At 52.4% G+C, this 22,889-nt stretch overlaps 3 protein-coding genes across 4 annotated transcripts in view; 2 read left to right on the top strand and 1 right to left on the bottom strand.

Annotated features, from left to right (window-relative positions):
• The first annotated feature begins 1,399 nt into the window (after window positions 1-1,399).
• On the top strand, window positions 1,400-10,269 carry STX1A (syntaxin 1A (brain)). The gene is made up of 9 exons (XM_005877202.2): window positions 1,400-1,702; window positions 2,027-2,126; window positions 4,751-4,825; window positions 5,542-5,615; window positions 5,713-5,821; window positions 5,937-6,010; window positions 6,821-6,958; window positions 8,493-8,603; window positions 8,905-10,269. Exons 1-9 carry the CDS (start codon window positions 1,682-1,684, stop codon window positions 8,980-8,982), a joined length of 780 nt encoding a protein of 259 aa, XP_005877264.1. The 5' UTR covers window positions 1,400-1,681; the 3' UTR covers window positions 8,983-10,269.
• A 506-nt stretch (window positions 10,270-10,775) lies between these two features.
• On the bottom strand, window positions 10,776-22,453 carry WBSCR22 (Williams Beuren syndrome chromosome region 22). 2 transcript variants are annotated; one of them, XR_314215.2, is made up of 12 exons: window positions 22,312-22,453; window positions 22,177-22,214; window positions 20,370-20,465; window positions 20,197-20,279; window positions 20,003-20,099; window positions 17,366-17,462; window positions 16,513-16,563; window positions 15,709-15,794; window positions 15,509-15,554; window positions 15,281-15,339; window positions 11,210-11,322; window positions 10,776-11,063 (listed from the first exon to the last, which is right to left on the bottom strand). XR_314215.2 is itself a non-coding variant. In XM_005877201.2 (12 exons), exons 1-12 carry the CDS (start codon window positions 22,357-22,359, stop codon window positions 11,009-11,011), a joined length of 852 nt encoding a protein of 283 aa, XP_005877263.1. In that variant the 5' UTR covers window positions 22,360-22,453; the 3' UTR covers window positions 10,776-11,008. The 2 variants fall into 2 exon arrangements, 1 of the variants encoding a protein (XP_005877263.1); XM_005877201.2 differs by having other exon boundaries at window positions 11,210-11,305.
• A 10-nt stretch (window positions 22,454-22,463) lies between these two features.
• The window catches only part of DNAJC30 (DnaJ (Hsp40) homolog, subfamily C, member 30), a 1,275-nt gene continuing 849 nt past the window's right edge, over window positions 22,464-22,889 (top strand). Inside the window, exon 1 of the mRNA XM_005877240.2 lies at window positions 22,464-22,883. Coding sequence (XP_005877302.1) covers window positions 22,568-22,883 — 316 coding nt within the window. The 5' untranslated portion in view covers window positions 22,464-22,567. The remainder of the gene's footprint in view (window positions 22,884-22,889) is intronic.

Genomic DNA, 22,889 nt, shown 5'->3' with positions numbered 1-22,889 from the left:
GCTGCAGTCTGCCTCAGTTTTCCTAGGGAGTGCTCCTCTGGCTCAACTCCTGGGCCCGGGGGTGGGGGTGGGGGGGTCTGAAAGTGTGGAAATGGCTCCTAGATTGCCTGTGTCTATGGATGGGCTTGGTGGAGGGAGGGGGGCCACCTGGTAGCAGCTGCAGGCACTTGTGTGAGCCAGGATTTATTTTAGCTGCTGGGGGAGGAGGTGTGATCTCTTGATGAGAGGGCCCCTCCAAGCTGTCTCCATAAATCTCCTAGCCAAGCCCCATGTTGGTGGGGTAGTGGGACCCCGAGAGCTCCAGGGGCACAGCCCTTTACAACATGCTGCGCTTCCCCATCCTTCCTCAGCCCTCCCTCCCTGCAGGCAGGTGTCTCTGCCCCCATTTTGTAGAGAAGAGATAGACCCACAGGATAAGTCCCTCAGTTTCCCTATCCCTTGACCTCTGCCTGCCTCTATCCTGGGCCCTGATGTAAGAGCGTGGAGGTGAGGGCCAGTGCCTAGCCAGCTAGGGCCTCCTCCCCTTGGGGCACTGAGAAATGAAGAGGTGTGATAGAGCCTGAGAACCCATCCGATGGGTGGCAGTCCTGCCCTGGTATCCTGGCCTTGGCTGTGGAGAGTGGGCTGACCGTGGCCGAGTCAAGGTATAGGGTGAAAGAGCGTGGAGGTGAGGGCCAGTGCCTAGCCAGCTAGTGCCTCCTCCCCTTGGGGCACTGAGAAATGAAGGGGTGTGATAGAGCCTGAGAACCCCAGTCCGATGGGTGACAGGATACCCTGCCCTGGGTATCCTGGCCTTGGTTGTGGAGAGTGGGCTGACCGTGGCCGAGTCAAGGTATGGGGTGGACAGTAATGGGCATGGCCAGCATGCTGGGAAGTCAGAGGTATAATTATCCCCACGCCGTGATGAGGGTGGCTTTTGTACAGCTGCTCCTAAGGCAAGCCCCAGCCAAGTAACATGACTGGCCTCTTGTACCTGTTGGACCCAGCTCTGGTCAAGGTCCCATGTCAAGACTGACCAGGAGAGAGAGGAAGCCCAGGCCTCCCCTTCCAGGGCCCTTGGGGGAAAGAGAGCTTGGAAACTCCTAGCCAGAAGAGTAGACAACGCTGGCTTCCAGGTGGTCCATCTCAGGCCAGGATTTATTTTAGCTGCTGGGGGAGGAGGTGTGATCTCTGTCTCCATAGATCTCCTAGCCACGCCCCACTTGGGGCCAGTTGGGGCCCCATGGCCTGGGGACCAATCCCTGAGCTTTTCTTGCCCAGCCAATGGCAGGGCCTCCTGAGCAGCACCCTAGAGTGAGGGAGGTTCTGGGAGGACCCCAGTCCTGTGGGGAAGGGGAAGGCAGCTGGGCAGGAGGAGTCCCTGGCCTGGAGATGGAGACTTGGCCGTTTCCAACTTGACAGGCAAGGCCCCTCTCCTTATGCTGGGTCACCAGGGATCTTTGAGGTCTCCCCGGGCTGGGAGCAGAGGGCACAGCCAGGGCTTATCCTTGCCAAGAGGGCAGAGGGGCCTGGTTGGGCCCTGGAGCTACAACCTGCAAGCCTGTTATACACGGATGCCAGGCATTGGGTCCCAGGTCCAGTGGTCCCACTACAGGTATGCTCTTGTGTCCCCACCCCCGTGCAGGCCAAGGACAGCGATGACGACGATGATGTCACTGTCACCGTGGACCGAGACCGCTTCATGGATGAGTTCTTCGAACAGGTGGGAGCCAGCACACCCAATCTCTCCCCATACACTGGCAGGCCTTGGTGACCACATCTCAACTCTGAGCCAGGCCTTCACTTACACACCTGATCCTGGCTCAGCAGCCCTTGGCACCAATTAACCTATTTTGAGAGTGAATAGACTGAAGCTCAGAGGGGAGCAAAGTTTAGGATTGGACCACTCCTCCTCACTCCAGTCTAGAAGGAACTTGGAGCAGCCAGCCCCCCCACCAATGGAAGCCTGGCCCTAAGCCTGATTCCTGGCCCCACTCTGGACAATCGTCTGTGGATTTTCTCCTGATCACCTGGCTTTGGTCCACAGGTAGAGGAGATCCGAGGCTTCATTGACAAGATCTCCGAGAATGTGGAGGAGGTGAAGCGGAAGCACAGTGCCATCCTGGCCTCCCCCAACCCTGATGAGAGTGAGTGTATAGGTGTGAGGGGTGGGTTTTAGGCCCCAAAGGCCTCTCCAGGAAGGCGCTGCTGCCTGGCCAGGTTTGGGGGGGCTCTGTGAGAACCTCAGGAAACACAGCTGTCCCAGGCCCAGGATGGAGGGAGAGGGGAGGGTCTAGTTTCACACACTGGACCCAGGTCTCCCACAAAGACTTGTGTGGTGGGAGGGGTGGCCCTCCTGAGACCTGGGTGGGTCAGGCAGCCAGCCTGCCCTCCCTCGGTAAACTGGCTTTTTTTTCTAAGGCCCTGGGCTGGCTGCAGCCCTGGGATTCTGGGAGGAAGGCAAGGAGGGGGAGCTTACTCTCATGAATAGGAGGCCTCTCAGCCTCGCCCCTCCCTTTTCCTTGCCTCCCTGGGGAGCAGATGGCAGCTCTGAAGCAGCAACGCTGTAGGAGGGCAAGCTGGCCAAGCAGGCAGAGCTTCCGGAAAGAGCTGGCAGCCTTGACATCTGGCCACTGGTACCCTGGAGCCAGGCATTCTCAGGACTCCAGGAAGTCACCTCTGTCCCTCCGCACAGGGAGCCTGTGTGTGTCTGCATTCTCCTCTGTCCCCAGACAGGTCTCCCTGACCCAGCTGTCACAATGCCTGTTGAGGTGTTGATCACTACACTATTACGTGCCAGGCTGACAACGTGCAGGCTGGAGATCCCCTTCCCTGAGGGAGCGCTTCCTCAGCCCCAGGGGCAGTGACAGGGCCAGGGCTCACGCCTGCCACCCAGGCACTTGGGCTTGCTTTCAGTTTCATCTCCAGCGCTGCCTCCCTGTTCATGGCCCCTCACCCCCCAGGCCCACAGACGCCCTCAATTACCCAGAAAAAAATCTCTTCATAGCCCCAAAGTGTGCTTGAACCCAAGGCCAATGCCACACCAACCAAGCACAGTGCCAGGCCCTTGGAAGGCAAAATAAGTGAACTGGGAGCCTGGGTGACTGTCTCAGAAAGCGGTACAAAGGAGAGGGGACCCACCCAAAACAGGGCATACATCCACGGCAGCCCCCTCTCCCCAGAGGCTGGTCTGGGACAGCAGCATGTGACATGGTTTGTCTGTGTGCCCGTGTGTATGTGGGTCAGTGTGTGTCAGTGGTGGGTCACTGCTGGTGAGAAGGGGGCTGATTATGGGGCAGGAACTATAAATAGCTGGAGACTTGGCCTCTCACCTGCTGGAAGGTGGGGTGCCCAGGTGGGGTGATGAGCTGCCCAGCTCCTTCCCGGCCTCCCTTGTGCTCCGCGGCATTTCTCCCCATGTCGGTCAGCAGCAACCAGTCCAGAATTGCCACCTGTGAGCTGAGCAGTCAGGTGGTCGCTGATGTGGGCTGAGTAAAGAGGGGTTCGAAGGCAAAGGCGAGGAGAGTTAAGGAGGAGTCACGAGAAAAGATAGTGGTGAGTGGGGGGCGCTTTCCTGGGCTGAGGCTGGCTCTGCCTCCTCTGGGAGCTGCTATCTGGACTGGGCTATTTTGGGTCTGAGCTAAAAAGGCTGAGACGTTAGAGCAGCTGGTAACCAAGTTTTCCTTTGTTCAGGGAGAGACTCCCTCCTCCGCTCCTTAAAGCCCCCCACTCCACCTCACTCATATTCCCCTGGGGAGTGGCCTCAGCTGCCCCTCCACTGTAAACACCCCTCCCCAACCCCCTATAGAAGCCCCAGCCCTGGAGGCAGCAGAGGGTAGAGGGGAAAGGTTGCAGCCAGGAGCTCAGTTATGATTTCTCTGGGACTAGAGGCTGCCCTGAGGCTGGGGTGCTGTCAGGACCCATTGTTCCACCCAGCACCCCAGCGGGAAGCAGCCATCTTGTCCCCCTTTTGCCAACCAACACCTCGCAGGGATTGAGGCAAGTTGGGCACCCTCGTGGCTTCTACCAGCTTTAGGGGGATGATTCCATTTGGAACAAGGGCCAGAAACACCAGCTACCGACCTTCTTCAGCTTCACCCTCTCATAGGCCCTGCTGCCTGCTACCTCCAGAGCCAACTACCTCCAGGGGGCCCAGCTCTTTGAAGCTCTCCCCCATCCAGGCCAGGTGCCTTCTGCCCCTATCCACCCCCCTGGGCACTCAGCAGTTGGCCTCCACTGAGCTCAGCACCTGGGGAGGGGCGTTTTGTGAATAGAACAAGGTTTGCCCCGCTCAGGGTGCTTGATGTAGGGGCTGGCTTCTGCCTCCCTGGTCCCTGGCCCTGTCAGCCCACTGGCTGGATGCTTACCCCCGAGCCACCAGGTAATGCTAGGTGAGTTCACACCCCCCACCTTCGACTCAGGCAAGTATCAAGTAAATGCTCCCCAGTGCCAACTCCAGCATCACCAGCTGCTCCACAATTATTTCTGCCTTAAATTTAGACCCATCTGTTATCTGCAGGGGGTGGGGGAGCCAGCGAAAGAAGAAGGGAGGCTCCTTGGAAAGCAGCATGAGAGGGGGTGAGGCTGCAGCTGGTGTGGCCCCGGCCCAAGATTGGAGGGGCAGACAGAACCTTAGTCAAGGAAGAAGGAAGACCCAGGACCCAGGGTCTGTCCAGAGCCCCCCACCGTGGGCCCCTTGTGTAGGAGGCTGAGCCTGAACATTGGCATGGGGGAACCCAGGGTGTCTACCCCCACCCTTCTGCCTCCCCAGAGACGAAGGAGGAGCTGGAGGAACTCATGTCCGACATAAAGAAGACAGCAAACAAAGTGCGCTCCAAGTTGAAGAGTGAGTCTGGGCTCCAGCCTTGTCTAAGGTGGGGGGCATTCCAAGCCTGCTTCCTCCACGCAGCCCATGGGGTTTCATCAACTTTGAGGGGGTACATTGGGTCTTGCTTTCCTTTATGAGGCTACCATCATGTGCCATTCACTCAACAGCTATCTTGCTGGCCTGTTTGTGCCAGAGCCTGGGCTGGCCCTTGGCTTCGTCCAGGAAGTGCTCCGCTCTGGGCATTGTCCCCCACTTCACCTAAAGAGGATTAGAGGAGTAGCTAGCACTGCCGAGTCCCACACAGAGCCTCCATGTGGCTGTATGGGCATATATGTGCATGCCTGGAATGCACAGGTCTAGGGGCTGTGTGCCCTGCAGGTGGCAACCACTTGACCCTTTCCACTCCGGACATGGCCCCGTGTTGGGTGTACAGCCTTCCTGAGCAGGAGAGAGACAGCATGGGCCTGAGCACCGGGCCTACATGTAGTAGGAGCTCACACTGAGAGGAGTGTGATGCATATGTACACACACCTACACATGCATCCTGCCTAGAAGGGTCCTGGCTGGCTCCTGCATCGATGCCTGGCCCTCCTTTTTCCTCTGGTTCCCATGTGATCCCATTTACAGGCCACACAAGTCCGCCCAGGGGAGTTCCTAAGCCAGAGCCTGAGTCTGGGTTGGGGATCAGTGGTGAATGGGGCAGATCATGGCTCAGCAGCCATCTGTTCCTCCAGGCATTGAGCAGAGCATCGAGCAGGAGGAAGGCCTGAACCGCTCATCCGCTGACCTGAGGATCCGGAAGACGCAGGTGGGGGCTGGGCCTCTTGAGTGGGCAGCTGGCCTCTGAGACTCTTGGGCCACGTGGGGCTGGGCCTGACACCTGTACCCCTATCTCGGACCCCTAGCACTCCACGTTGTCCCGGAAGTTTGTGGAGGTCATGTCAGAGTACAACGCGACACAGTGTGACTACAGGGAGCGCTGCAAAGGCCGGATACAGAGGCAGCTGGAGATCAGTAAGCTGAGGGGGTGGGGTTAGAGCTGAGGGGTGGGGCCAAGACTGAGGTGCAGAGCAAGGCTGCTGCTGAACTCCCTGGGTTGGGCTGCACTCATTGGGACCCCTGCTTGCAGCTGGCCGGACCACAACCAGTGAGGAACTAGAGGACATGCTGGAGAGTGGGAATCCGGCCATCTTTGCCTCTGGGGTAAGTGTGGACCCCACCCTTCCCACAGGGACTCTTCCTTACCAGGACCCCGCCCACCAGGACCCTGGGGTGCTTGATATGGGCAGTCTTTGGACATAGCCACTTTGTGAGACAGTTTTTAGAGAAGGACAAGCCCCAGAGAGGGGCGGGGACAGGTCGAGGTCATATAAATGTTAGTGGCAAAGGCCTGGTTCCTCTCAGTTGGATCGACTTCCTTGCAGCCCATTTCCCCACCAGCTTGGGCCTCCTTCCACATCCTCAGGACCTTTTCCCCTCTCGGTGGACATGGTGCCATAGCCATCTCCAAGTTCAGGTGAAGCTCGGTTCTCTGCGGAGCAGAGGACTTCCTGAAGGAATTAGTTACAAGTGAGGAGTTTCGGAGTGTGGGTTTTAGGAGAAAGTGGGGACAGCTACATTCAGTGCAGGAGGAAGAACAGGAGGAGAGGGGACAGGAGAAAGGCAGTTTAAGGTCTGGGTCCATGAGGCAGTCATCTTGGGCTCTATACAACACTGGTGATAAGAACTATCACTTAGCAGTTACTATGCACAAGCACAGGTAGGGAGTGTTAATAGCCCCGTAGTACATGTAGAAAATAGGGTCTCAGAGAAGTTAGGTAACAGCTAGGAAGAGCTGAGCAGAAAGTGGGGAGAGGGCCGCAGTTAAGAAGCCTCAGACCCTCCTTCCAGAACATTCTGCACAGGCCACTGCTCATCCTAGCTACCTTTGTAGTTGGCTTCCTGCTGTCCTGGTCCCCATTCTCACCCCCTTCCGCAAGTGCCTGGGTCCCAGCCCACTGCTCCCATCCCTAGATCATCATGGACTCCAGCATCTCGAAGCAGGCCCTGAGTGAGATTGAGACACGGCACAGTGAGATCATTAAATTGGAGAACAGTATCCGTGAGCTGCACGACATGTTCATGGACATGGCCATGCTTGTGGAGAGCCAGGTGAGGGCCTGGGGCCCCACTGCCCTGCCCCCCAGCCCATGGCAGCACCCAGGTCTGCCCTAACCCCCACCCTTTCTGCCCAACACGCTGCCCTGCCTGGGAGGGACCGAGTCTTCAGGTAACTAGCCACCTGCTATTGAAATTGCCTACAGGGCCTCACTCACCTAAAGGCCCCTCTCTGCATGGTTCAGCCACCAGGCCCCAGTCACTGCATGGCTCTGCTTGGCCCTCCAGGATCCCAGGCCCTGCATGGCCCTACCCACCTTCCCCTGTCTTATCCACCCTCTGTTTGTCATGTAGGCACTGTGTATGGGCATTTTTCTAGGAGCTGGAGATAGAGCAGTGACCAGGACAGCTGAGGGCCTGCTTCCTGGAGCTAATGTTTGTTGGGTGAAGGGCAGCGTAAGTAAATGGCAACTGGAATATTCTCCAGTTGTGCCAAGTGCTCAGGAGATGTTAGAAGGCAGCATGGTGATAGCGCAGTGGTTCTCAAACTTTTAAAGTGCCCAAGAAACACTTGGAGGGCTTGTTTCCTTGTTTGTTTCAATCCCCATTCCCAGAGATTAGTAGGTTGGGGTAAGAGCCTGTGAATTTGCATTTCTAACATGTGCAAGGGTGATGCTGATGCTACTAGTCCAAGGGTCACACTTGGAATACCATTTTGATATGGAAGCCACTTTGGATGGGGTGCCTAGAGAAGGCCTCTCTGAGGAGGTGGTGTTTGAGCTCTGGAGACATCCCAGAGGAAGAATGAAGAGCTGGCCCAGGCAGAGGGACCAGCAACCATGGTCCTGCCATATTTGAGGAGCAAAAGGAGGTCCATGCAGCTGGAGCACAGGGGCAGCTGGAGATGAGCTAGACAGGGGGGCCTTGGCAGGTGAAGTCTCTTCTAGATTGGCAGGTCGTAAGTATGGGAGTGTGACCTGAGTCAGGAAGCAGGGAGGTCATGAGGATGCTGTTGCTGCCATCCCAGTGAGAGATTATGGTAACATGGATGCCTGTGGAAGCGATGACCTTGGAGAGAGAGCTCTCAGTTGTCAGCATGCTGTTGCTGGGAATTTTGGGCAGCGTCATGGTCGGAGTGGCCTCTGCCTACTGCATGGGACCAGATTGCAGTGCCCAAGAGGACTATGGGGCTGAGTGGGGGCGGGGACCAAATACAGAGCTGGACAAAACCGTCAGGCCCAGGGATGGAATGGGGGGCTCACTGGTCAGCTTGTGATCTGTGGCCACAGTCAGGCCCACCTGCACCAGGCACTAGGTTAGGGCCCCAGCTGAGTGTTCTCTGCATGGTCCCCATGCCCTTGGCTGAGACTGCATGGCCAGTTCCCTCCCCAGGATGGCTGCTCTGCAGGGAGAGGCCGGAGCTACCAGGGGTGTCTGGCCTGCGGGACACAGGTGAGAAGCTGTACCCCATCCTCCTCACACTCCTTTTCTCTCTCTAATCTCAGGGCACTTTCCTAAAGTCTTGCCTCAAGCCCCCTTCTGACCCTGAGGGCGGCTCTCTGGAGCTTGGGTGCCCCTGGCCCTGCAGGGGGAGATGATTGACAGGATTGAGTACAACGTGGAGCAGTCGGTGGACTACGTGGAGAGGGCCGTGTCTGACACCAAAAAGGCTGTCAAGTACCAGAGCAAGGCGCGCCGGGTCAGTAGCCCCAACTCTACCCAACATTTCCCGCACACCCATTAGTGATCACAGATCCCTCCTCACTCTGCCTGTCCCACCTCTCAGCTCTTACTGTAACCTCACCCACCTCTCCCAGGTTTCAGTGCCTCACTTTAACCATCCTCGGGCCCATTCCAGGTCATCACCTTCCCCCCATATCACCCCCCCGACTCTCCAACCCTCCGTCCTCGCTCCCAATAGCCCCAAGCCCCTAAAAGCTCTGCCCACCTCCAGCCTCTCCCATGCTCTGAGGCCTTTCCTTCCTGCTTCTCTGGTGCAGAAGAAGATCATGATCATCATCTGCTGTGTGGTCCTGGGCATTGTCATTGCCTCTATCTTTGGAGGTATCTTTGGATAGAAACTACCCCACCTGCCTCTCCACTCTGGATGGCCCACACTAAGGAAGCTCCTTGGCTGCTGACTCCCTTTGGCTCGGAGCCCCCTCCATACCCACCCTGCCCTGAGCCGTCATGTGCATGATCTTTGTAACAGTGTGTGTCTGTACAAAAGAGGCAGAGGGGAGCCAGGCTAGGAATCAACCAGCGGGTGGGGATCAGGTCAGCAAGGGACAGACTCAGGCCCTGGCCCGGCTGCTTCACCCTTCCCAGGCAGAGCTGCCCAGGTAGCCATGTTTCCCCTTCCTCTGCCTTCAGTAATTCCACTCTTGCCCTGGGGTCTGCCCTCTCCATGCATCAAGGCTCTCTGTACCCCAACCTTGCCTCCTGCTGACCCCACCATCTATCCTGTCCTCTCCAGCTGTCCCCCCTAAGCCCAGCCCCCTGAGGGGTGGGGATCAGCTGGCCACATGGTGCTGCTTTTCAGGTTAGGGGAGGAATGGCCCTGAGAGACAGCCCAGCTCTAAGCCTCTAACAGCCAGTCACTGCCAGGGAGGCTCAGGGTGCTGTGGCCAGGTAGCTTCTGGCTGTGTCAAGGCCAGACTCTCTCCCCTATCTAGGGGCAGAGTCCAACAGGTCTTCGGCTGCCTCAACCTCCCCACATTCCTAGAGCCCCAGGAGCAACCCCCCCAGGCTATGCCTGACCCCAGATAACATTCTGGAAGAGGCTGGCTGGTGCCTGGTCTCTAGCCACCCTTAGAGCCAGGGAGACAGAGCAGACCTGTCAGGCCAAGCCCACCGCCTGGGCCAGCCATTCTCCCCAGCAGGCCTTAGCCGGGTCCTCAAGCCATTGTGTGTTGCATGTTTGGGACAGTAGTACCCGCTCTCGTGCTCTGGGAAGTCAGATGTTACTTCAGGCCTGCAGTCATGTCCTGCCCTTGCTGTTCCCCACTGATGTGCCACATGAGTGTCAGGTGTCTTGGATGCAGTATTCAGCAGCCAGCCAGGGAGGGGTACCTCCCCACCATCTCGGGGCTTCTCAAGTCAGAAACATGCCCTCACTTCAAGACCCCTCTTCCTTGTTGACAGGCAAGGAGTGTGCATGCGAGTGCATGCAACAGGGGATGGGGCCGTGTCTGAGCCCCGCCTTTCCTCAGCTTTGCTCCTGTCCAGTGACTGTGACCACTGTCCGCGTGTTGCCTTCTTTACCGACTTCCCTCCCCTCCTTTACCCCTTCACCAAAGGTCTTGGTACAACCAGCTGCCTGTTTTGTGAAATTTTTATGTAGAATAAACATTTGTATCTGTCCCGTGCCTCTGCTCTAGATTTCTTACTATGACAGTGTCATGGCCTTAGGACTTAAAGGTGAATGTGTGTGACAATATGGGGAAGGGGCTCGAGGCGAATGATCCCAGCCTCCTCCCTCAGGCCAATAGGTACTTTGGATACATTTCATCCTGTCCATCCTTCCCAAGTTTGCCTAAATTAAAGAAATCTACCTATTCCTGTAAGTGTATAAAAGCACTCTTAAGTTCTAATTTGGACCTGTGGAATCGAGTGGTAGCTACCACCAACAGAGGAACTTAAATTTGTTTAGGACCATAGAGCTGGAAAATGCCAGAGTTCCATAGAAAGTGGTTTATTACTTTTACAACAAAATAAGATGCCGTTAGAACTTTAATGAAGAAAATAGTATTAGATTTTTTTGCTGTTGTTAATCCTCACCTGAGGATTTTTCCATTGCTTCTTCAGAGAGAATGGGAGGGAGGGAGAAACATCGATGTGAGAGAGACACATCAATTGGCTGCCTCCTGCACACACCCCAACCAGGGGCGGGGAGCCAACCCATGACCTTTTGGTGTGCAGGCCGCTCTAACCACTGAGCCATGTTGGTCAGGGCTATTAGAACTTTTCTAGACACTCTTTTGTCAGCTGATGGAGTAGATACTTCAATATATAAAACCTTCCAGAGGCAGTGCCTGAGCTGGATGGCACAGCTCACAACTGTGTGGACCCCGAGCTGTCCCACCATTCAGTGCAGCTAACAGCTCAGAAGTAGGGCTTGCGCTTGCGGCCGGTGTACTGAGTGTCAGGTCTGACTTCCCTGTGAAGAAATAACGGGCAGGAAGAATAGAAGAGTTTCAGAAGAAAGAACAAAGTACTACTGGGACCCCTTCAAGTGTAGGTGAGCCTTTACCGGTCAAGACCTCCCTTTATCCGCAGCAGCCTACCCCTGGCCCAGGTACTCACTTGCCCTGGCGTCTACGGCGCTCTTTCTTCTCCAGCACCCACTCTCGGGTCTTCATCTTCCTCACCACCCCACTCCGTGCAATCCTGTGTGGGACCCTGTGCCGGAGACACGGCTGTGAAATGATGGATGGAACAGCCTGACTGGCACCCAAGTTAATCCAGGCAGGAAAAAATGGTGAACTTCCTTTGAGTTAGGGGCCTTAGATGCCCATCCTATATAATAAAAGCCTAATATGCAAATTGACTGAACAGCAGAACAACCAGTCGGTGTGGGGCAGGGCTGGTGGGTGGACGGCACCAGGCCAGCCAAGGCAGGTGCTAGCAGGCAGAGGGAAGAGACGGCAATGGGGGGGGGGGGGGCGGGGGGGGGGGGGGGGGGGGGGGGGGGGGTGCTGGCCACTCACCTGGCCGGTACCGTTCCCCTGACTGCCCTGCCAATCGCCTCCCGCAGAGGGAGGCCAGACTGAGGGTTAGACCCGCTCCCCGTGGGATCGGGCCTAAGCCGTCAGTCGGACATCCCCCAAGAAGTCCCAGTCTGCAAGAGGGCGCAGGCCAGGTTGAGGGACCCCCCTGAGTGCACGAACTTTTGTGCACCTGGCTTCTAGTTCTACAATAGAAGTTGCATCTTTGAACCACCCCCCTCCACCACCACCTCCATCCTGGTACCATCCACTGGGGTCAAAAGCAACTTATATAGGAGGGCAGAAGGTGCAAGGCCCCACTCACTAGCAGGCATATTTGCAGTAGGTGACCAATTACTGGGTCTGCACACATCCTGCTTAGGGAGCAGGCAGGCAGGGGCAAGGCTACTTTTTGGGCAACCTGGGCCAGGATTGGTTCACAAGAGCCTAGCAATATCCACAGAAAGTCAGAGGCCCAATGTCCACTGCTGCCACTTAAGGCCCTAGTCTGGTGGTGAGGTCAGCATACCCCATCAGATAGGGGCTCCCAGCAATAAATGTCTGAAGTAGGAAAACAAGGCTGCCCAGCTCGTGACAGCCCTGACAATAACCCTCAAGGTTTGATCTTGGCCTCCAGCCCTGGCTGAGGAGAAAAGAAACCCCCTGCAGCCCCAGGGAAAAGAGGCCTTGAGAACAGGGAAAAAGCCTGGGCTCCCTAACCACTTCCCCCACCTGGCAGTTGGGATTACACTGTTTCCAGCATAACCCAAACCAAGCAAGGATGCTTGCCATTTAAGTGACCACCATTTCCTGGTAGGGTGGAGGCCAGATAGCAAGAATTAAGGAATGCACGAGTGGAACAATATTGATGCAAAAGAAATGTATAAATTAGGTAAAGTTTTTTTGTTTTGTTAATCCTCACCCAAGGATATTCTTTCCATTGATTTTTTAGAGAGTGGAAGGGGGTGGGGTTGCAGGGGGTATGGGGAAAAGAAACATTGATGTGAGAGAGCCACACACATTGGCAGCCTCCCACATGCACCCAACCTGGGCTGGGGATCGAGCCTGCAACCAAGGTACATGCCCTTAACTGGGAATAGAACCTGCGACCCTTTGGTGAGCAGGTCGATGCTCTGACCACTGAGCAACACCAGCTAGGGCTAAGTAAAGATTTTAAAAACTTTTAAACTCACCTATTTATAAGTGGCCAGAATGTGATTAGAGAGAAGTGATAGTAATGGGAGAATCTCAATAATACTTCTAATAGGCAATCTGGGGACTTTGAAGGGAAGAGTGAGAGCCTGCAGAACTAGGGGAGACAAGGTCTGTGCCAGGCACTGTGCTGAGTCCTGAACAAACATGCTCTCTACACAACACACTGCCCAAGAGGGTGGCAATATCCCCCCTTTTTAAATAGAAAAATGGACGCTCAGGCCACAAAACTTACCCAAGTTTACAGTTAGGACATATAGTCTATAAACACCGGTGTGAGGACAAGAGGGATCCTAAGATGGATGGAGGGAGTTAACAGCTTGTACTTCCTCTGTGAAGCAGGAAATGGGATCACTCACTGGGGGCAAGTGGTGGGTGCCCTAGAGCAGAAAACATCTAGAAGAGCTAAGTCCCCATGGGGAATGGGCTGAGAAAGGAAGCTAAGAGAGATGACTAGCGATCAGACAGCATAAATCTGTGGTGGACACAGAGTACAATCATGATTTTCACTGCCGGTGGGCCTTCTAAACTCATTCAATTCTCTGCCCATTTTTCCTCTTAAATGTCTTCAAAGTCTTAACACCTTCCACCCATATCAACCAGAACTAAGAAATAACTCCTTCACTATCTTGTAATTATGTGTTCAACAAATACTGAACATCTTTAATTAACAAGATACTCTTCTGATGGCAGGCACATAATACCAGTCTCCACCAAGTTTTCATTCTAGTTGGGGATACAAATAGCCAAGATTTAGAGCAGTTAAAGGTGTTAAGGAAAATAAAGGTAAGGGGAACTGAACTAAAGATAAGGAAAAGGAAAATGGCAAGATTTTTTTTAACAAAGAAAAAGGAAAGAATCAGTCTTGCTGCTGCGCAGAAAGTAAATGGAAAGAAACAAATACTAAAAGCAGAGACACATGGAGCTGCTTTCAGTAATCCAGGCAAGACTGGTGGTGACCTAAGACCAGGTGGGAGTGGGGAAAGGGTTGGAATTGGGATATACATTGAGAAGAAGGGTGCAGGACTTGCAGATGGACGATTGGCTATGAGAGGTAAGGAAGGTAAGAATAAGTGAGAATGGTAAAGAATGGACAAAGGAAGTCTGGGGGTGAAAACCCAGAGCTGTTTTGTTTGAGACATCTGTGGGAAGTTCAGGTATGGACAGGGTGGGAAGTTTAGGTATGGATACTTAGAAGGCGGGTTGGCAATCAGAGGTGGAATTGAGGCCAAGGATATAAATCTGGGAGTTATAAGCCTGTAGTTGGTGTTTAAGGCTGTGCAGAGAGAGAAGGGGTCCAGGTTGGGCCCCAGAGTGCTCTAGAACAGCGGTCGCCAACCTTTCGGACCTCACGGACCACCGTGGACCACTGGTTGGCGAATGCTGCTCTAGCAGAGTAGACTGAGACGGAACAACCAGTAAGGTTAAGAGAAAACCATGATAGTGAGTGGGAGGCCAAGTAAGGAAAGTGTTAAGACAGTGATGGGCTGAGTCAGGTCCTATTGAGCAGGCAAGTTAAGATAGGATAAAGGCCTGGCCAGTGTTCTCAGTGGTTAGTGTCAGCCCACACACCAAAGTGTTAAGGGTTCAATTTCCAGTCAAGGGCACATACCTGGGATGCATGTTCTATCCCCAGCTCTGGGCAGGGCTTATGTGGGAGAGGCAACCAATCAATGTGACTCACATCAATGTTTCTGTTTCCCTCTCTCTCTCTTTCTCTCCCCCCTCTGCCCCCCGCCCCCTCCACTCTCTCTAAAAATCAATGGAAAATATCCTTGGGTTGAGGATTAATGAAAAAAATATATATAAGGATAAAGTAGGGGAAAAAACAGAAGTGACCATACATTTGGCAAGACAGGTTGGTGGTGGCCTTGACAAGAGCAATTTGTGATGAGACAGAAGCATAAGCCAGAGAAGAGGACTGAGAGAATGATAGGGGAGAAAGCAAGAGGAGGCAGATATGAGGAGTTTTGTGATATAAAGGGAAGCAAATAAACAGGGTGGTAGCTTGGAGTTGTTAAGAAGTAAAGGGATAATCTCTTAGAAGACATGAGAAATTGTGTAGCATGTTTGTGAGCTGATGCAAATAGCCCAGGAGAGTAAAGATGAGGATGAAGAGAAAGGATAGTCACAGGGGCCAAGAGGGGATGAGGTCCAGGACAGAGGTGGCGGAGGCAGCCTAGGGAAGGAGGGGACAGTCTGTCAGGCATGGCAAGAGGAAAGGCAGAGAGTAAGGCTTCAAGGCTGCTTACAGACATCCCAGCCTTAGACAGTAGCAGGCACTGGTTCCTGGTTCTATTACCACCTTGGTGTCACTGCCACATCTGAGCCCGGAACTTGGTGAAAGCAGAGAAAAATGGAGTGGTCTTGCCACCTCCAGCTTCCTCTGCCATGTCTAAGAAACCTAGCGGCAGTAACTCCCTGAACCTTGGGCAGGTTCACCTACGGTTCGCTTTACCTCTTGTTCGTGAATGTGGATTCCTTTGCCTCCTCTTCTTCCTTAATTTCATTTAGGCCCTGTAGGAACCAAAGTGCTTTTAGAGATTCTGGAGATCTCTAAACCCATCTGCCCTACCCCGAAAGGCCTGGGCTCCCACCAAGTCTAAGCCCTTTCCACAGGTACTAGGCCCAGCCTCACAAGAAGGGAACCCAAAAGACACACACCTGAAAACTCAGGGTCCCTCACCTTTGGCAGAAAGGTTGATGGCCCAGAAAACAAACAGAGGTAGAACCTAAAACAAGAAAAGTTCAAGGACTCATAAAGCCTTGCAGTGTAAGTCAAGTCCTCACCTTCCCTTCCAGCAGTGCCTCCTGCACGACGACTCTGGTCCACACCACCACCCTCTATCCAGCAGTGCCAGCAGCACGCTGGCCCGCAGCACTCACTTCTTCGCTTTGGCACTGTTGGGGTAGTCCACCACCACACCGCCAGTGAAACCAGCCCTGATGGCCTGGGTCGTGATTAGCTCCAACTGAGGAGAGAACATTGGTGAATCAGAGAGAAGCTGGGGGAGCACACTGCTTTCCCTCACTCCTCTTAAGCCAGTCTGGTTCCAGGATGGACGGTGCCTGGGAGAACTAAAGGTCTTCTTTATTAGACTGTTCCCAATTCGGAGTCCCCAAAAGCCACACAGAGGAAAGTGCAGGCTAGAGCCAGCCATGGCATACAGCCCCCTCAAGGGAATTACAGAACAAGCAATTCTCACTTTGTAGCCCAGGGAACCATCTACCCACTCAAATCTCAGGAAATGAATGGCCAATACTGGGGGCAGACTCATTCATGGTATTAGTCAGGGACAGCTCACACCTAGTCTTTCAAGGCCGGTAACTCCAACCTCCTCATTCCTTCCTCCTCCATCTTGCATTACACTCCTTAGAACAGACAACTGCTGATGTTCTCTCAGTCCCCTATTTATATATTTGTTATGGAAATCAGTTAATATATCACATTAACCCTACTCCACACCCACCACTCCTCCTTGGGATATCAGATCATAAAATATGTCATCAGGAGCCACAGGAACCACTCTCAGATATTCATTCTCTCCTTTTCCCACCAACCAGCATAAGGATCCTATTCTGTCACTTCCCAATAGTAGGAGGGCAGGTGAGTGAGGAGCAGGATACGAACAGTTTACCTGTTCTGGACCCCTCCCACCTCCCTGCACCTCTAGTAGCCAAGAGGCTCACCTGCTCTGAGTTCTCAGGGTATAGCTGCAGAACAGCTCGGGCTCCACGGACCTGCAAGAAACAGAAACATTCACTGTCTTACAAGCATCCCATGGGGTCAGGACCCAGGCACTCCTCCCTTCCTTATTCACTGACATCTGAGTTCCCATTATGCGCAAGGCACTGTTCTTAGGGCTGAGGTTACAGCTATGAACAAAAGAGAGAGCCTCTCCTCTGAAATTTTGGAGCTCACTTTTTAGCAGAGGAAGCAAGCTAATTTACAGTAGTGATTAAGAGCCAAAAAGAAAAATAACTTAGGAGGACAAAGGGATTGTGAGTGACAAGAGACTAATGAGTTTACTTTTGGTTCAAGGAAGGCCTCTCTTAGAGGGACACTTGAGCAGAGACCTGAATATATGGGGGAGCTGGTCATTCAAACACATGAGGGAAGAGCATCTCAGCAGAGAGGCAAACACCACCTTGCTCCCCATCTGAGCATCAGCAGAGGGAGGAGCAAGGGGTGGGAGTTGAAGGTGTGGCACTCTGGAAGATATGCCTTGTGTGTCCTGGACACGATGTCCCTGTCCTCCTTCTGTGAAGTCTAAGTCCCCAAACCAACTTCTGATGAAAATTCAGCACAGTGGACACAGGAATTTTAATTTGTCTCATATTTTGACATCAGTACCTTTTGCATTTCATTAGGGAGTGTTAAGCCCACTGAATTTTCTGTTCAGGCTGCAGATCACAAAAAGGTTCTGCCACCCCATGCAGTCCCACCTGAACAGCCCTGCCATGGGACTCCCCACTTCATCACTCTACCTGCAGGGCAAGGGAGGGATAGGCGGCCAGCCAGATGGGGAGATCTTATACTCACCAGCACAGAATAAAGAGATGAAAAAAAGCAGTACAGGCGCTTGGCGGGAATGTCTGACTTCTTGTTAGCATTACAGAGCCACTGCACAGCAGAAATGCTGAAACAGGAAGGGACCTAGTCAGGCAAGTGACCAGCACACCCCTGCCTCATCAGGACTCATACACCACACATCCTGGAGGTCCAGGTAAAACCCCCCTGCCACTCCCTTTCTTGGCATGTGCAGGTCCACTCCAGGTGACTATTCTACAACACTGGACCAAACAGGGTATCCCGAAGGTCGGCATTAACTTCCTTGCAGTCAGTCCAGAGAAACAGTTTCTCAACCTTTTTCTACATGTATCTCACTTCAAAATTACTCATCATATCAAGGCTCTCCTCTCTTCTTCTAAACAATCTTCCTAAAACAAAGAACTACTGAATAAAGCTCCAACTTCTTAGGATGGAGTTTTTTTAAAAAAACAGGCCCTAGCCAATGTGACTCAGTGATTAGAGTGCCAGCCCATGCACCAATCAATGTCTCTTCTCTCACATGGATGTTTCTCTCTCTCCCTCCCCCCACCCCCGCTCCCTCCCACTTTCTCTAAAAATCAATGGGAAAATGTATCAAGTGAGGATTAACAATAACAAAAATATTTTCTAGGACCCAAGCCTACACAATCTCAACTTCTATGAAATCCCTCATTCATGCCCATGATCTCTGACTCCTTTCCCCACCCACTTCCATGCCTCTGCAGACACTATTCCTTCACTCAGAACCCTCCTTGATTTTCCAAATTCCTCCCGCCCTTCAAGACCCAACCCCAACCCCTCCTTCTCAAAGCTTGCCTGTGCTCTTTACAAAGCTTTTTTAAAAAAATTGATTCTAGAAAGAGGAAAAGGGAGAGGAACAATTTCAATAGATTGCCTCCTGAACGCATCACAACTGAGGATCGAACCTGCCACTTTTTTGAGTTTTTTTTGTTTTTTTAAAAATATATTTTACTGATTTTTTACAGAGAGGAAGGGAGAGGGATAGAGTCAGAAACATCGATCAGCTGCCTCCTGCACACCTCCTACTGGGGATGTGCCCGCAACCAAGGTACATGCCCTTGACCGGAATCGAACCTGGGACCCTTCAGTTCGCAGGCCGACACTCTATCCACTGAGCCAAACTGGTTAGGGCAAACCTGCCACTTTTTGGTGTTCAGGACATTCCAATCAACTGAGCCACCAGCCAGGGCTTTCCTGTGCTTTTCTCTTCACAATTCAGGTGGTCCCATGACTCCCCAGTGCACAGCCCACACTCAGCCTTGTGTTTAACCAGTCCATATCTTTTAGCAGCTAATTAACCATGACAGAGACTATTTTATTTCCAAACTCCACAGCAGACTATACAACAAGGATGTCAAACTCGCGGCCCATGAATATTTTTGCAGCCCAGCCAATATAATGGTAAGATGCATTTTAATAAAAATTTCATAACTTAATTTTTACAATATCCTGTTATACATAATCCTATATAATAGAAGGCTAATATGCAAATTGACTGAACAGCAGAACAGCTGGTCACTATGACACACACTGACCACCAAGGGGTAGACACTCAACGCAGGAACTGCCCCCTGGTGGTCAGTGCCCTCCCACAGGGGGAGCACCTCTCAGCCAGAAGCCTGGCTCACAACTGGCGAGTGCAGCAATGGTGGCAGGAGCCTCTCCCACTTCCACAGCAGTGCTAAGGATGTCCAACTGATGGCTTAGGCCCACTCCCTGAGGGCTTCCGGACTTGAGAGGGCGGGCGCAGGCCAGGCTGAAGGACTCCCCGCTGCCCCAGAGTGCATGAATTGCGTGCACTTGGCCTCTAGTTATTAATAACGAACTACAACGTTCGCTAATGACTACTATAATCGTGTTGATTCATTTCCCTTACGTGCCTTACTCACAGGCACACCATTTCTCTCCACTAATATTAGCAGCGAATATTTTAGCAGCCGATTGCCACGTCATTAGTCTTGTACTGACTTGTTCGGTGTGCGCAACAGGAAATATTCGCTTTCGGAGAACAAGAAAAATAGGTTTATTTGCACCACGTTTATCAATTTGTGCAGTTATTCAGTGTCTGGTAAGTTAATGTTCAAGAAAAAATATTAATTTTTATTAAAATGTTCTATTCGTTTGTGTTAATGATTACTCATTTATTTCAGCCCTTTATATTCAGCATGTCTCTATGGAAATAAACCTACATCTCTATGAAAATTGAAGCTTTTTTTTTTATTGCGCCCCACATAAACTTAAATCTTGTTTATTTGGCCCGTGTTAGCCTTTGAGTTTGACATGCTTGCCCGCCAGGCCCCCCAAGATGGCCACCAGGCCTCCACGATGGCTCCTATTGGCCCAGAAAACCACCCCTCTCCTACCACACACACTCAAAGCAGACAGAGAAACTATATCAGAGGTGCCTGAACCTCTGGCAGTGCAAGAGAATCACAGTAGATAGTTTTGAAATACAAAAAATACCTATTTTGAGGCCTTGCTCTGACCTTATTAACCTAAAAATCCCATAGGATGTATAATTTTCAGTTTCCCATGTGACTCTGCTGCACAGCCAGGTGTGGGAAGCAGTGGTCTGCAGAACGAAGAGCAAAGCATGAAGACTCTTACCTGATACAACCATCAAAGGAGCCCGGTTTGAAGGGAATGCCCTGGCCCATGTCCCCCAGAAGTAGGTCTCCTTGTGCTTCTCGGTCCAAAGCTGCATCTGCATCGCAGAAGAGCAAGTGAGGGAAACAGACAATATGCAGATCTGCTCCACACCATGAGGGTAGCCACCCCAGTGCTAAATAGAACATACTTACCCAGCATGGCAAGGCTGATGTCGATGCCCACCCAATAGTGCCCCTCATCAGAGAGATAATCTCCACTCAGCCCAGTACCGCAACTGGAAGATACGATCAAACAGGGACGCAACAGTACGAGTAGCAAAGATGCCCCACAACCTGGGGAAACTGACTAGGCCCCAGGATCTCACCCAATATCCAACAGGAAACAGGGCTTCCCATCAGGCAGATCAAGGAGCTCCAATGCTCGCCCAGTCATCTTGGTCTGCACATCAATCATCCTAGAGCTAGGAAGGCAGAAACACAAACAAGTGTTTCTTGTTTGGTTCTGAGCTAAAACTGTACCCAGACCAAAAAAACACACACAAAATCTTCTAGAAAAAAAGAACAAGGTGCTCTTTCCTGGTCAACAAACTCAACTACAACTATTTAATATATATTTTTTTATTGATTTCAGAGAAGAAGGGAGAGGGGGAGGGAGAGAGAAACATCAATGATGAGAGAGAATCATTGATCGGCTGCCTCCTACACACCACACCCCCTACTGGGGATCGAGCCTGAAACCCAGGCAAGTGCACTGACCGGGAATCGAACCTGGGACCCTGCAGTCTGCAGGCCAATGCTCTATCCATTGAGCCAAACTGGACAGGGCTCAACTACAACTATTTAAAAGTAACCCCAATAACAGCAACATGTTATTTTGCTGTGGCACAAATTATAACTGCACCTGATGCAAAGCTAAAGGGAACAAATCACTTAACTAATGACCAACCATTGGGTATTTTCAAATCTATCAAGCTTTGATGTAGTTTTACTTAAGAACAAGTTTTCTGGCTCAGCTGGCATGACTCAGTGGTGGAGCATCAACCTATGAATCAGGAGGTCATGGGTTCAATTCCCATCAGGGCACATGCCTGGGTTGCAGGCTTGATCCCCAGTGGTGGGCATGCAGGAGGCGGCCGATCAATGATTCTCTCTCATCATTGATGTTTCTCTCTCTCTCTCCCTTCCTCTCTGAAATCAATGAAAAAATATTTTTAAAAAAAGAGAGAGAACAAGTTTTCTGGAAGAATTATCCACCATAGTGACTCTCAGATATAAGGATCAAGAATCACAACAGAAATCTACAGCAGTGCTGTCCAGGAGAATCATAATGCAAGCCACATGACTTTCCAGTGGCCACAGTTAAAATGAAATTAAATATGTAAAATTAACTAATAATTAACCAAATCCAATGTACCTAATAACTTTTTAACACGTTAAGCGCCCAGCCTGTTTTGTCTTCCGGACAGAAGGTATAGTGTCAGTCACCAGTGACTGACAGGGCACTTAACGTGTTAACCCAATATGCTCAAATTATTTCAACACGTAATCAACATAAAAATGATCAATAAGATATTTTACATTTTCTTCCTGCTAAGTAATTCAGACGCTGATGGCTACTGGTTACTGTAGCACAGAATAGGTCTATAATATATCTGGCTTTCCCAAGATCAGGTATCTGTAGACTCTTCTACAGGCTGGTTTATCAGAAAGGACAGGTCTGGAAGTCTGTTCTAGCCTTCACCTAGTTACAGAAATAACTACCCTCCATGAAATTCAGATACTACACCAACAGTTGTCAAGAGGATTTAGCGAGATTATACAAATAGGGGCACCCAGTAAACATTTATGAACATTTCCTTTCCCCCAATAGCATTAACCACTTACACATATCCACTGTCTCCTGCCTATTTTACCACATGTTTAAAACAAGTTGCCACAATAAACTGAAGACCCAGATAAAAATGTGATCACTGCCGTATTAATGCTGCGGTAACGGAGGCCCAGAGGGTTGAGAGATTTAACTAAAGCTGACTTTGCCAGTGTAAAAAATGGAATCAACCCAGGTCCCTTCCTCCCACCCCAACCGCCCCAAATTCTTCACGTTCTCCAAGCAATGCCCCAAATGAGGGCAACTTCCACCCCCGACGCCGCGCAATAGCCAGGCTCCCTTACTTGCGCATGTATTTCCGGGCTTCATTCTGGTCGTAAAACTGTGGGAAAAGAGAAAGAGAAAAGGGTAATGGGGGGGGGAATCGAAACGCTGAGCTTCTTTAAGACAGAAGGGCGCCCGAGGGCCGCAGGGCTCACCAGCTCGGGGGGTCCGCCGTGCTCCGGCCGGCGCCCGCGACACGCCATCCCCACGCTTCCACCGCGCGACAGCTGCTGGGGGCTCCCGAGTCCGGCGTGTACAGCATCAGCGCCGCGCCTGCCCCGTAATACGCATGCGCCACTCCTCTCCCCGCCTTCTCTTCTACGCGATTGGCTACCAGGATGACGCTCGGCGAACAACGCGGGCCTCCCATTGGCCAGGTGACCTTGGCACCGCCCTCCAGACCCATGCAAGATGGCAGCGCGACACGATCCGAGGTGGCCGCGTTTGTTACTGTGGAGCTTGTGGCGGGGTCGGGGGCCCCCGCCAAGTCGGGTGTCCTGCCACGGCTTAGAAGCGAGGACTTACTCCCGGGGCGACGGCCCGTACTCGCGCACGGCGCTGTATGAGCTGCTCGGCGTCCCGCCCACGGCGACGCAGGCGCAAATCAAGGCCGCCTACTACCGGCAAAGCTTCCTCTACCACCCGGACCGCAACGCGGGGAGCGCCGAGGCCGCCGAGCGCTTCACGCGTATCTCCCAGGCCTACGTGGTGCTGGGCAGCGCCCCCTGCCCCG

This window comes from Myotis brandtii, unplaced genomic scaffold, assembly GCF_000412655.1.
Source record: "Myotis brandtii unplaced genomic scaffold, ASM41265v1 scaffold510, whole genome shotgun sequence".
Classification (NCBI taxonomy): domain Eukaryota; kingdom Metazoa; phylum Chordata; class Mammalia; order Chiroptera; family Vespertilionidae; genus Myotis; species Myotis brandtii.
Note: the sequence above shows the minus strand (reverse complement) of the source record. Positions and strands in the feature narration are given on the sequence as shown.

Coding starts and splice junctions, on each gene's coding strand:
- STX1A (XM_005877202.2), top strand. CDS start 1,682: ATGGATGAGTTCTTCGAACAG. Junction 4,826..5,541: donor AGTGCGCTCCAAGTTGAAGA/GTGAGTCTGGGC, acceptor CTGTTCCTCCAG/GCATTGAGCAGAGCATCGAG. Junction 5,616..5,712: donor TGAGGATCCGGAAGACGCAG/GTGGGGGCTGGG, acceptor TCGGACCCCTAG/CACTCCACGTTGTCCCGGAA.
- WBSCR22 (XM_005877201.2), bottom strand. CDS start 22,359: ATGGCGTGTCGCGGGCGCCGGCCGGAGCACGGCGGACCCCCCGAGCTG. Junction 11,306..15,280: donor TCCACATTCACGAACAAGAG/GTAAAGCGAACC, acceptor TCTCCGGCACAG/GGTCCCACACAGGATTGCAC. Junction 11,064..11,209: donor CGCCGTAGACGCCAGGGCAA/GTGAGTACCTGG, acceptor ATTTCTTCACAG/GGAAGTCAGACCTGACACTC.